Source organism: Lepisma saccharinum, chromosome 30 (genome assembly GCF_977018435.1).
Source record: "Lepisma saccharinum chromosome 30, izLepSacc3.1, whole genome shotgun sequence".
NCBI lineage: Eukaryota > Metazoa > Arthropoda > Insecta > Zygentoma > Lepismatidae > Lepisma > Lepisma saccharinum.
In genome coordinates this window covers 22,420,902-22,433,183 of record NC_139258.1, presented here as the reverse complement: position 1 = coordinate 22,433,183, position 12,282 = coordinate 22,420,902, and the positions used below count along the sequence as shown (strand labels likewise).

At 37.6% G+C, this 12,282-nt stretch overlaps 1 protein-coding gene across 5 annotated transcripts in view; it reads left to right on the top strand.

The window, feature by feature from the left end:
• The window catches only part of LOC145981867 (transcriptional coactivator YAP1-A-like), a 196,692-nt gene that overhangs the window by 174,029 nt on the left and 10,381 nt on the right, over positions 1-12,282 (top strand). For 3 of the 5 annotated variants that reach the window (XM_083115326.1, XM_083115322.1, XM_083115323.1), the window contains 2 exons: positions 4,607-4,826; positions 6,855-6,955. In XM_083115326.1, the coding sequence (XP_082971452.1) occupies positions 4,607-4,826; positions 6,855-6,955 (321 nt within the window). The remainder of the gene's footprint in view (positions 1-4,606; positions 4,827-6,854; positions 6,956-12,282) is intronic. The other 2 variants (XM_083115324.1, XM_083115325.1) reach the window with 1 other exon arrangement.

Below are 12,282 nucleotides of genomic sequence, written 5' to 3'. Positions count from 1 at the left end.
AATTTTGGCCAATAATACCAGTGGCATTTGTATCAGAAAGTATCAATTGATATTTAACCCCTTAAGTGTGGATGGCGTATGCTTGTGCCATCCACGCTCTGTGTTTACCTCAACTAGATTTTATTGTGGGTGGCATATATATTTGCCCAGGCGGTGAGAACATAACCATGACGTTAGGTCAGATTATACTAGGTGTCATAAGAACAAAAACAGTGACGACATGAAGAAGAAGAAATAGACTTGAAAAGAGTTCCGCTCTCGTGTGGTGTAGTTCGTGCATAATAGAAAACCAAAATATGGCTTGAAAATGAAGTTTGTGTGATGCGGACATTGGGTTGCACACATTTCAAAGACCTTCACACCAGCATGAACCTGAAGTACATACATGCTGACATGCTATGTATTATTGTACTTTCATATTATTGTATAATTTACGTGTGTATTATTTACTTTTATAATGGAATATGAAAGCAATTCTATAAAAAAAACATGTAAAAGAAGAAGGCAGGCAAATCGTACTGGTTTTTTACTTTGGTTAATTTTGTTCATTGTGCTAAAAAAACTTTAAAAAATGCATTTTTCAGTAGTAATTAGTTCAGAAAACTTCACACTAAGGGGTTAATCACCGATGCTAGCTGATACTAGTACAGAGTCCAGGTGTCTTTTGGAGTATACAGAAATGCCACGTAACGCATGTGCAGAATCCAAATATTCTGGAAATTATGCAGAATGCACAGTTTTCATTATTTTTGCAGTAATATTGAGGGAAGAAATTGTTTTTGTCATTAATAGATTGTCATGTGAAAGGAAACCTCTGGTAGATTGGAATATTTCTAATGAAAAAACTTTCTTTGTTGCTAGTACAAGTTGGGCAAATGCAATGTGGTTCACATTCTATCTCCAACATACATGCCTTCTTCAAATTTCCATCTCAATAACTGAATTTAAGGGTAAACAAGCCAGAAAAATGAAGTGTTTTTGTCTGGATATAACCAGGTGATACCCAGTCTGGAAATCACCTAGCAAATACCCTGAAAAAATCTCTTCATTATTCGCTGCCATGAGAGCTTAACACTTGCAAATATTGGATTCGAATTTTCAAATTGAGCCAAGAAGATTTTTTAAAAATTTATTATGACTGCCAATGCAAGATTTCAACATACATTTTTCTTTGGAACTACAGGGTGATCCACTGGAAATGACATAAAATTCAAATATGAAGCTATGGGAATCAGTTTTTACTTTCTTGTCCTTACATGTGTATAGAAGACTCATGGAAGTCTATTGACATTAGTATTAGTGTTATAGATAACCAGTGGAGGTGCTGCTGCTGTAACGCAAATATCAAAATATACCTCTTGTCATACTGAAACATCAGGAGATGGTGCGCAATATTCAAGGAAGCTGGTTCAGTTGTGTGGTTGGGATCCCACTTCAAACTGTAGGTCCACTCCTGATTAGCCTATCTGTGCATAAAGTGGACTTAAAATAACAATTAAAATGATGGACACCACTGTGATGAAACTTGTGCAATGTTTTCAACAAACTCTTGTGACTAGTTCCGCCAAGTCTTTAAGATATCTGTCATGAGGACTGCATGTGCCATACACCTCTTGCCAACACATAATGCAACATCTTCTCATGTATTCATGTATCTCGTCATACCTTCACAATGTGTGAGAAGTTGGAGGAAGATGAACACTACCTCGATTGATGGGTTTACAGTGATGATGATGCCACGTTTCATGTCCGTGGCAGTGTCATCGTGCATTATGCCATCATTCGGGCCACTGAAAAACTACTTGATACACTGCTTGTTGATACAGAGTTGGAGCCATTTTGGAATTTGTATTACATCAGCACTTCGACTAATCATTTACAACACTGATATCAATGTCAGTGAACTCCATCTATTCCTCTACAACTGTAATGTAAAAGTAATTACCATAAGCTTTCTAACATTATTTTATTTTTATGTTATTTTCAAAGGATCACCTTGTATTTTCTCAGTGTGCAAAAGGAATATTTTTGCCACACACAATTTCAAAATTATTGTGATGCAAGGAAAGGTTTACATAATGGCAGTTATGTTTAAGATCATAGACATCTGGAGCTGAGAAATAACTGATCACTCTGCAAGACAAAATGAGACATTTGAGTTAATGCTCAACTGGACCTATGGTCGATGCCAGGTCAGCTATATTCGAATTTTTTTCCCCTTCGAAAAACCGCTATGATGTTCTGAAATCTGAAAAATTACACATACTTAGAGTTAATTCATGTGAATCTTTGTGTGGTTTGCTTTTGTTGTTCTCTTTAGATACTTGATTACATATATGGGATGCTGCATAAATAAAGTTACAAGTATATATTATTACATCGGTTTGATGACATACATGGCATATAGCACTTATAGTTACAATTATATATTACATACCCTTGATAACATATTTGGGATGTAGATCAGCATAATTGAGTTACAAATATATATTACATCCACTAGATTACATATATGGGATGCATATATGCTTAATTCAAGTTTCATACATGTTGATATATATATTGTATCTGATTGATTATTTCATGGGTGAGACAGAGAAGGTAGTTTTAGATATGCTGTAGAAATTCTTCTATGCTGTGGGGTGATTTTTCTGAGAGATATTTTTTTATTTTATTTTTGTATAGCTTAAGATTTCTTTCCTCTTTTATTTCACATGGAAGTTTATTGTATAGTACAGAGCATTCCCTGACATTCGCTATGAGACTTGGCGGCAAGTGGCCCGGCGTCAGCACTTGTCTTTCCCGGTGAACGGGGTCCACGACAGTCGGTAGAGTCGGCTATTAAAATTATAGTTTTCATATTGTGTACTAACCTTGACTACAGAAGGTGTTGAAAATGTTGTCCCTCTGCTGCAACACATTCCTGGCATCTCCGAAGGAAATTGGCATTTACACATGCAAGTTCGTCTACTGTAATTCTCCCGATTTCTCATACAATACTCTCTTTTAACTCACGGATAATGTGCGGATTGTCTTTGTATACTTCATATTTTAGATTTCCCCATAAAAAAAATCGCAGGCTGACAAATCGGGGGACCTAGAGGGTTTTTGAAACACCCGTTTCTTGTGAGAGGCAGCAGATAGATTTCCGAGGAGACTGTTCTAACCTTTGTCCTATCTCGTAGAGTTTTTCCTCAGTAAGTACACGTGAGTTTTTCTTTCCACTTTTATTCAGAACTGACCCTGTTACTCTAAACTTTTTTACAAGGTTTAATATAGTGGTCCTATGTGGAACGGGAACACCAGAAAATTTCGTTGCAAAACGTCGTCACACTTCTCCATAATTCCTCTTTCTGAAGTAACACTCGACACGATGATTCCTTTGTTGTAATGTAAACTTTTGTGGTGCCATATTAAGCCACAATCTTCAACACACGGACACGACACAACACCACTTCCGAGGGAGGATTATACTGGCGTCAGTCTGCAACGTCAACAGAAAGGGAAAGAGAACGAAAGCAGGGAGAGCGAAAAAAACAGACTGTAGCGTGTGACTGTCGCGGACCCCGTTCACCGGGAAAGACAAGGCTGACGCCGGACCTCCTGCTGCTGAGTCTCGTAGTGAATGTCAGGGAATGCTCTGTAGTATTCCTGTGTTTTTGGCACTCCTTTTGTATAGGTTTAGTCTGTGGGTGTCTATGTGTATATTTGCCTTTGTTCTTGTGTTATGATTATGTATATTACAATATTTATTGAAGTTATTGATGTTGTGCTTTACAAATAGGAGGCATTCTAATGTATATAGGGATGGTACTGTGAGTATTGAAAGTTTGGTGAACAGATCTTTTCAAGATGTTTGTGGAGGCTCCTGGACTATAGTTCTGATGATTTTTTTTTTTAATTTTTTTTTTTAAGAATGAAAACCTTAGACAGTTTCGACTTACATATCCGCAAAACAATTGAGAACATCTAGGTAACAGCAAAAACAAGATTTACCTGAACGCTCTAAAGCAATTCTAATCATATGTATTTTTTCAGATTTTAAACAACCATAGCAGTTTTTCAAAAGGAAACTAAGTTCGAAACAGCTGCGCTAATGTTGGCTGAAGGTGTAGCCAAGTCTTAACCCAGCACTTTTCCTCATTGTTTATTACTTATGTATAATAAACTTTTTGATATAATAGAAAACTTTAAAAATTACAACAGAAAAGAGATACAAAGTTTTGCCTAATCATAACACAAGCAATATTTTTTTCACATTCAGCGATGTACTGTAGTAATGAAGTGCAAATTTGCATTTTATTATTCTTTGTAATCTGGTCACTGCTTTGTCAGAGGAATTTGCAGCATTTTAATCCTGCAACGAACAGCAAAATTCTTTGTAAAAGTGCCAAAACTTTAATCATTTACGACAAAACTCCAAAATGTTACTTCTACATGGAAAAATCAAAAAATATCCATCAAGCTTACTTTCATTGTAATCCCCATCCCTCTCTTCAGATGTATCCAGTTTAGCAACATAAATAATTCAGTCTAACAAAAATATTATTTTACATTACCTGTTTACAAGATTTGAATTATTCATTTGTTGCTTTTTAATGTTTAGCAGGAGATGTTACTGAGGCAGTCCCTGGGTGAGGACCATTCGTCACCAACTACCGAGATACCGTCACCCGGGATGGACCCATTCCTGAGTGGCACCACAGATTTCCACACACGTCAGGAATCGGCCGACAGTGGCCTGGGTATGGGCAATAGCTACAGTCTTCCCCACACACCGGAAGATTTTCTCTCTAATATGGATGATAACATGGATGGAGTCAACGGTGAGTATTTGGAAGAATGTTTAAAAATATAAATATGTATTTAAAGTTTCATATAATCAAGCATGACACAGAGTTAAAAAGATCAAAGATCAGTTACGTGTGTTAGTATGAAATGTCGTTTCTCTTAAATAGCTGTGAGTAATATGCACATCACAATATGTTATCAAGCATAACACTTCTCATGGCTGGAAACTGACACTATATTTCACTTTTTCTTCGCAATGGGTTTCTTTCCTGGGAATATTTTGTGTAAAAATGTTCGTCCAATTTGTTCGAGGTGTGGCTAGAAAAAAACGGATTGATGTTGCTGTCGACAAACGGCAAGCGCGTCAAGGATAAGCGGTGCATGGGTGTATAACGTGATATCTTGCCTACCGGCTGTGTGATTGCCCAGGGTCCGCGGCACTCAGTTCTTCTGTAGTTTGTGGACGAAGTGAACCGTACATCTGTGCTCCGTCGGAAAAGAAATTAAATGTGAAAGTGGAACAGCGTATCCATCTCAAGTTTCTTATCAAACTCAGAAAATCCACCACAGAAACTTATGGTTTGTTGAAGGAAGTGTACGGAGATGTGTGTTTATCATGCACTCAAGTATTTGAATGGTTTCAAAGGTTTAGAGAGGGACGAGAAGTGATTGCGAACGACAAGCATCCTGGATGGTCTTGCACGTCAAAAATGGAATCAAACATTGCAAATGTCGGTGAATTGATTCAAAGTGTGTACCCGAAGGTCAAACTGTCAACCAACAATATTTCATTACGATGCTGACGACCCTTCGTTGGCGAGTAAGAAGACGACGACCTGATTTGTGGAAAAGCAAGTCATGGATTCTTCATCAGGACAATGTTTCTGCCCACACGGCATTGTCAGTCGAGGCTTTATTGGCCAAGTATGGGATCCCAGTGCTAGAACATCCACCCTATTCACTGGATCTCGCTCTGTGCGACTTTTTTTTATTCCCAAAGGTCAAATCAGCACTGAAAGGAACCAGATTTAAGACCGTAGAATGTGTGAAAACAAAAGCGACCGAGGTCATGAACATGGTTTAGGAAAATGATTTCCAGTACTATCTCCAGCAATGGAAGATTTGTATGGAGCAGTGTATCGATAGTGCAGGGGAGCACTTTGAAGGGGATAGTGTTCATATTGTACAAAATAACCAATAAAAGATTTTGTAACAACAGTCCGGTTTTTTTCTAGCCACACCTCATACATGTTCAAGTAACATTTGCAATTTTACATCGAATCTATTATTGATTTGATTTTTATTATTTAGCATCACTTTTCTGCTCTTTTGGCTAATCATGATTATGTGAATGATTGATGAAATGAAGAAATTGATGAAGGGTCACTCACAAAGAATATCCATGTCCAGGCTGGGATTTGAACCCAGGGCTCTTGTATCATGGCATGCTGTGCTAACAGCTCCACCATAGAGGTTTGGCTATTGGTAAATTTTATATTGATTCACCCCTAATGCACATGCAGACAAACATGCAGTGGATCTCAATTATAGATTTTCCTACACCATACGTGTACATTTAAACCTTCTCGTCTGGAAAAAAGAGAGTTGGAGAGTTAGTAGTGTTTGAATGTGAGTGTTTGTGTGTGTATGTGTGTGTGTGAGAAAGAGAGAGAGAGCAAGATTAAAATGGCTATGTAACGAAACTAGAAAGTCATTCAAATTAACACGTTTTCTGCCACGTTGGTCCTAATGACCGAATCTGGTGCACACCAATCAATCCATGTTGGTCTTTTGACCGAAGCATGTGGCTTGCACTTTGTTGTTCCTAGGGCATCGTCAGTCAAGTCACAATGATGCCCATAAGGCATGAACGACAATGTGCACATAAAAGTGTGTTGGCTCTTTTATTTTTTACAGGAAAAAAAAGCAAGATTTGCGAAATAAAGTCCAATAACCACTTTACCGAAGTAGGAAGGAATTGGTGAAACCAGCCTGGCAGGGAATGTATTAAACATTTACATGGCTATAGAATTCAGTAATAAGTGGTTAATTTATTCTTGCAGAAGGTGGCAGTGTTACTGAGATGGGCCTGGATGGACCTGATATTTCTTCACTTGGCAGCGACAATATTGATTCAACAGACGATTTGGTGCCTTCTTTGCAGGTATGTAACAACAAATAATTCACAGCTGAAATATTCAAATTTTGCATTGTGCGAATTACTCACTTTTAGCAAATGTTAGAATATTTTTATATTAATAAAAACATAAAAAATATATAAAAATCTAAATTACTTACGAACAGTGAGTATCATCCGTTGAAAAATGCGACGTTTCGGGGGTCTTACTGCCCCCTTCTTCAGGGTTTCCTTGGGCACGAATCACCACCATGCCACGTCAAGTTGTATCGAACAAGGAAAAGGGTGCAGGTTGAAGTGGTATAGCATATTTTTGATAAAACTTGTCTTTGCTCAAATATATTGACCTTATCCCTTACCGTCTTACTTTAAAAAAATCCCCACTAAGACGTATATAAGTAGTTAAAACTATAAAATTCCAGTCCCTCACATGGCCGTGTGGCCAACAGTTGTTACTTCCTTATAGAATGCAGGAACCTGCCACAGACTATTTCCTTCCCAGTTAGCTCACCTTCCCTCTCCATTATGTCATTTCCGTGTCAAAATCTCATATTACCTGGGCTGCATGGACGACCTCCGGTGTGACTTGGAAACCTATTTCATTTTTATTTTTACCTATTTCCCAACTTTTAAACATACTAATCCAAATGTCATCTAAATTCCCGTCTTCCCTATTAAGTTTCTTATTTCTTTCCATGCAAATATTGGAAGCCTCATATACGTTTCTATTAATGGTTTTATTTTCCCTTCTAATAACCTCTCTTTTCTTAATTTCGTATTGATTTTCTATGATATGCTCGGATAATCCAGTTCTAGGTACTGCTTCACTAATGCCTTTATCATGTTCTTTTCATCTCACCTTCATACTTCTTCCCATTTGTCCAACACATTCCTTATCACAGACACACCTAATTCTATATACTCCCTTCACTTCTTCATCCTTAACTCTTTCCATTCCTGCCCTTTTGTATTCTGTGAAGTGTTTTTCGATGTTACGTGTTGCCTTCACTCCACACTTAATATTTAATTCTTTTACTACTTTTTTGATTTTTTCTGAAACACCTTTAAAATATGTGATCCCATGTATTTATATTTCCTTTGGACTTCATCTTCTCCACCTTTTTAAAGTAAGACAGTAAGGGATAAGGTCAATATATTTGAGCAAAGACAAGTTTTATCAAAAATATGCTTTACCACTTCAACCTGCACCCTTTTCCTTGTTTGATACAACTTGACGCAGCATGGTGGTGATTCGTGCCCAAGGAAATCCTGAAGAGGGGGCAGTAAGACCCCCGAAACGTCGCATTTTTCAACAGATGATACTCACTGGTCATAAGTAATTTAGATTTTTATATATTTTTTATATTTTTATTAATATAAAAATATTTTAACATTAGCTGAAATATTGACTAGAGAACTAAAGTTGTATTCCATGTGAGTGAGAAGTTAATTGTTATACTGATCGCATTTCCACCTGGCAGCTGGAAAACAACGAATTAGCGATCAGTTGAATTCTCTTCGACTGACATCGGGCCTTTTTTCGATTCACGAGACACCGAAAGTTCCTGGTGGGATGAAACAAATGAGCATCGGATATGCAGCATGTTGCCAAATGTATGTAAAACAGGGGACAGAGCGCCGTACAATAGTACACAAAATACCCAAACACTTTACAAACAATATAATAAAAGCAACGGACAAAAATAGATGTACGCTTTGCAACAATGCTATGCCTACAGCTTTTACTCAGTTGACACTCATCGAGCCACACATCCCTGAAGACGATTGGTGGACAGAGAGAGCTATATAGCAAAAAGTATGTCAGCCGCCAGTTGAGCCTGTGATTAGTATAACAATTTTCCATTTATTCAGACACAACAACAATAATACATAATTATAAGTATGTGAATATCTAAAGTAACTCTTGAGTGGACATGAAGAGTTTGATTTCTGTCAGATTTTGATTCCATTTACTGTATTGAATGTGTATATACGTTCTTGTTTATCATTCTTATTGTTATAATTAGGCAAATGGCAGAAAAGTTAAGTAGTAAGTTAATGAGTGATCAAGGAAGATACATAGAGCCACTTATTTATGGTGAATAAATGATCAAGATTTCGGTAAAAAAAAAACTGAGCACGTTTTGGGATCAAAAACGGTATATAAAATGTTATTTTGTTATTTAAATGGTGAATGAAATCCTAAATTTGAATTTAAGGCTTCACATGTTACACAAAATAAACATCTCCCTTCTAATAGTACATTTATGTAATTATCAGAAGTTTATTCCTCTAAAGGAGTCCATTTTTTCTTCTCAAATATTTACAGCAGAATTATCAATTGTCCGTGATTTGCATAACTCTGAGGGTAATTCAGACTTCAGAAAGTGTTGCATCGATAAGTAAACTCTAAATTTCGTTTTTAAGGGTTCATTTTGCACTTCAGCTAGCATAATTACAATTTGTTGTTTCACATTTCGTGTTTCTGGCAATAACTAAATATGCAAGGCTTGTTATGTACAGCTGGCAGCCGACGAGAAGAGCGCTGGCAGAAGAGGTGTGACGTACTGCCAGGCAACTCCACTCTTTCGCGTGGGGGAGGTGCTGTCAGCTTGACAATGACCCGCCAAGAAGAAAACAAGACTTCCATCTCCCCAACCACCCCTAAATTCTGCAAATGAACCTGACCCTCCCTTTCCCTCTATGCCCCGTCACCCTTCATTCAGCGATCTTCTCATCGGCTGCCGGCTGTACCGTTTAGTCTAACGTGGAATTTTTCCCCTTCGCTCCTCCTGTCGTGTCAAAGTTTACATTGTTTGATAATCTGGTTCATTAGGATAATAAACAGAAGGGGGCTCAGGCTGTCTCCCTGTTTTACTCCTATTTTATCTTAAATTCATCCGAGCATTTCTCTTCTAATCTGACTGTTTCTTTCACTCTTTTGCATACACTTTGTATTCTCTGTACCAGTGCAGGAGATGTTCCAGTTTTCACCAGTGCATCCCATAGTTGTTTTCTTGGTACAGTATCGAAAGCTGCTCTCAGATCCAGGAAGGCCACACAGATTTCTCTTTCCTTATTTAATGCCTTCTCAATGACTTGCCGCAGTGTACATGTATGATCCTGTGTCTGACGATTCTTTCTAAATGCAGCTTGCTCTTCTTCTAGTCTGTTTTCCACTTCGTTTTGTAATTTCATTTCCAAAATTCTTGTGTAGATCTTCATAGCTACTGAGGACAGGGATATGGCTCTGTAATTCTCGCACTTGATTGTACTACCCTTCTTGTAAATTGGTATTATTATATTTTTCTCCCAGTCTGTTGGTATGTTGTTCTCCCATGCTTCTTTACATATTCTCCACATCCACTGTATAACCTCCTTTCCTCCATATTTGATAAACTCTGGGGATATTTCATCTTCACCTGCTGATTTTCCAAGCTTTATCTTTTCTATTGCCAACTCTACTTCAAACAATTCTATTCCATTTCTATCTTGGCGCTCACCCTGTACTCTCTCTTCAGCATTACCTCTCTCTCTTCCATTTCTTGATTCTGTTTGAACATTTCTCCATAATATTCACTCCATACTTTTAGTACTTCCCCTTTTTCTGTTTTGATGTTCCCTTCTCTGTCTTCTATATTCCTTATTCTCTCCATATTTCCCTTTAAGGTTTTTGACTGTTTGCCAGAATTGTTTTAACATTTCTTTGATAGTTGTCTTCAGTTTCTCTTCCACAATCTTCCCAAGCTTCCAACTTTGCTTGTTTTACTGCCTGCTTGGTACTATTTCTTTTTTGTACATATTCATTCCAGTTATTTTCTGATTTATTTCTGATATACTTTTTCCAAGCTTCTTTCTTCTTTTTAACTTCCTCTTTAACAGCATTGCCCCACTATTTTGTTCTTTTCTTGGTCCTCCTATTCCTATCCTACCATTCCAACCTCTTCTGCTTTCTTAAGCAGAGTTGTTCTTAACACATTCCATCTCTTTTCCAATGTATTTTCCCCATTAATATCTTCTTCTCTTATGCTCAATTCATCTGTCACTCTTCTTTCAAATTCTATTCTTTTCTCTGGGATTCATAGTTGGGCTACTTTTATTTTTGTATATCTTTCTGTTTTCTGTCTTCTTGGTTCTTTAAATCCTGTCTTCATGATGAGTAGTCTATGTTCAGTGCTTAGCTCTGCACTTCTATATACCCTAACATCCTGGACTGCATATCTCATTGTCCTAGTGTACGTAAAGTAATCTGTTGTACTTCTGGCTCCTCTATTTCCAGCTTCAAAAGTTATTTTATGAATCTGCTTGTGAGGGAAAAATGTGTTACCTATGAGCAAGTTGTTATCTATACAAAAGTTTATAATTCGCTCTCCATTTGTATTTACTGTTCTTTCATCTCCAGGTCTTCCCAAACTCCCATGTCCTCTTTCTTCTTCATTTCCTATCCTACCATTCCAATCTCCCATTATCACAATATGCCTTGTAATATCTCTGGCTTTATCCACCGTCTCTTGGAGATTTGTGTAAAACTGGTCTTTTTCAAATTCTTCTGCATATTGGGTTGGAGCATATACTTGTATAAGTGCTACTTTTTCTTCTAGATCTAAATTTACTTTTTATTATTCTGGAGCTCACTGGTTCCCAGTCTATCACTTTTGCTCTGTAGTTTGCTTCTAAAATAATTCCTACTCCTTCCATAGCCCTGTTTTTCTTACTTATTCCCGAGTAGAAAAGTGCGTAATTCTTATCCAGGATCTTCTCTCAATTTCCTTTTTTCTTAGTTTCACTAACTCCTAGCATCTTAATTTTACATTTCCCCATTTCTCCAACTATTTCAGTTTCTTTACCTGTTAAAGAAGTAATATTCCATGTTCCAAATGTTCTCCTATCCTTGCCTTGTTGCCTTGAATGAATCCGCCCATATTCTTTCCTTTGATTTCTCTGAATATTTGTTGTTTCACTCTGGATGGGTTATTGGCCCTACGCCAGGCTAGCCTAATGGAGGGGCTGCCTCCTTCTGGCCTCTAGGCTTGCCAGATTTTCTTTTGGGGTTTCTTCCCCTAGCCTTTGAAGATCCCTCTTCCATTTGCAAGGCAGCAGATCCTCACTTTTAAACTCTAGTGAGATTGAGTTGCCTCTTCCGCCATCCGTGCCGAGAGTTTCTTCTCCGCCACTTCCGCCGTTGAGCACTTCACCATAACCCTGGCAAGGGGCCCTTACAAGATACTACCAAGGTTTTTTAAAGAGGTATTGCTCCTCTAGGTGACAATCCATCTTCTTCCGCCTTTGGAGCCGTTGACCAGACCAATAGAATAGGGTAGGAATATTAGGATAGGATATATAGGTAAGATGGG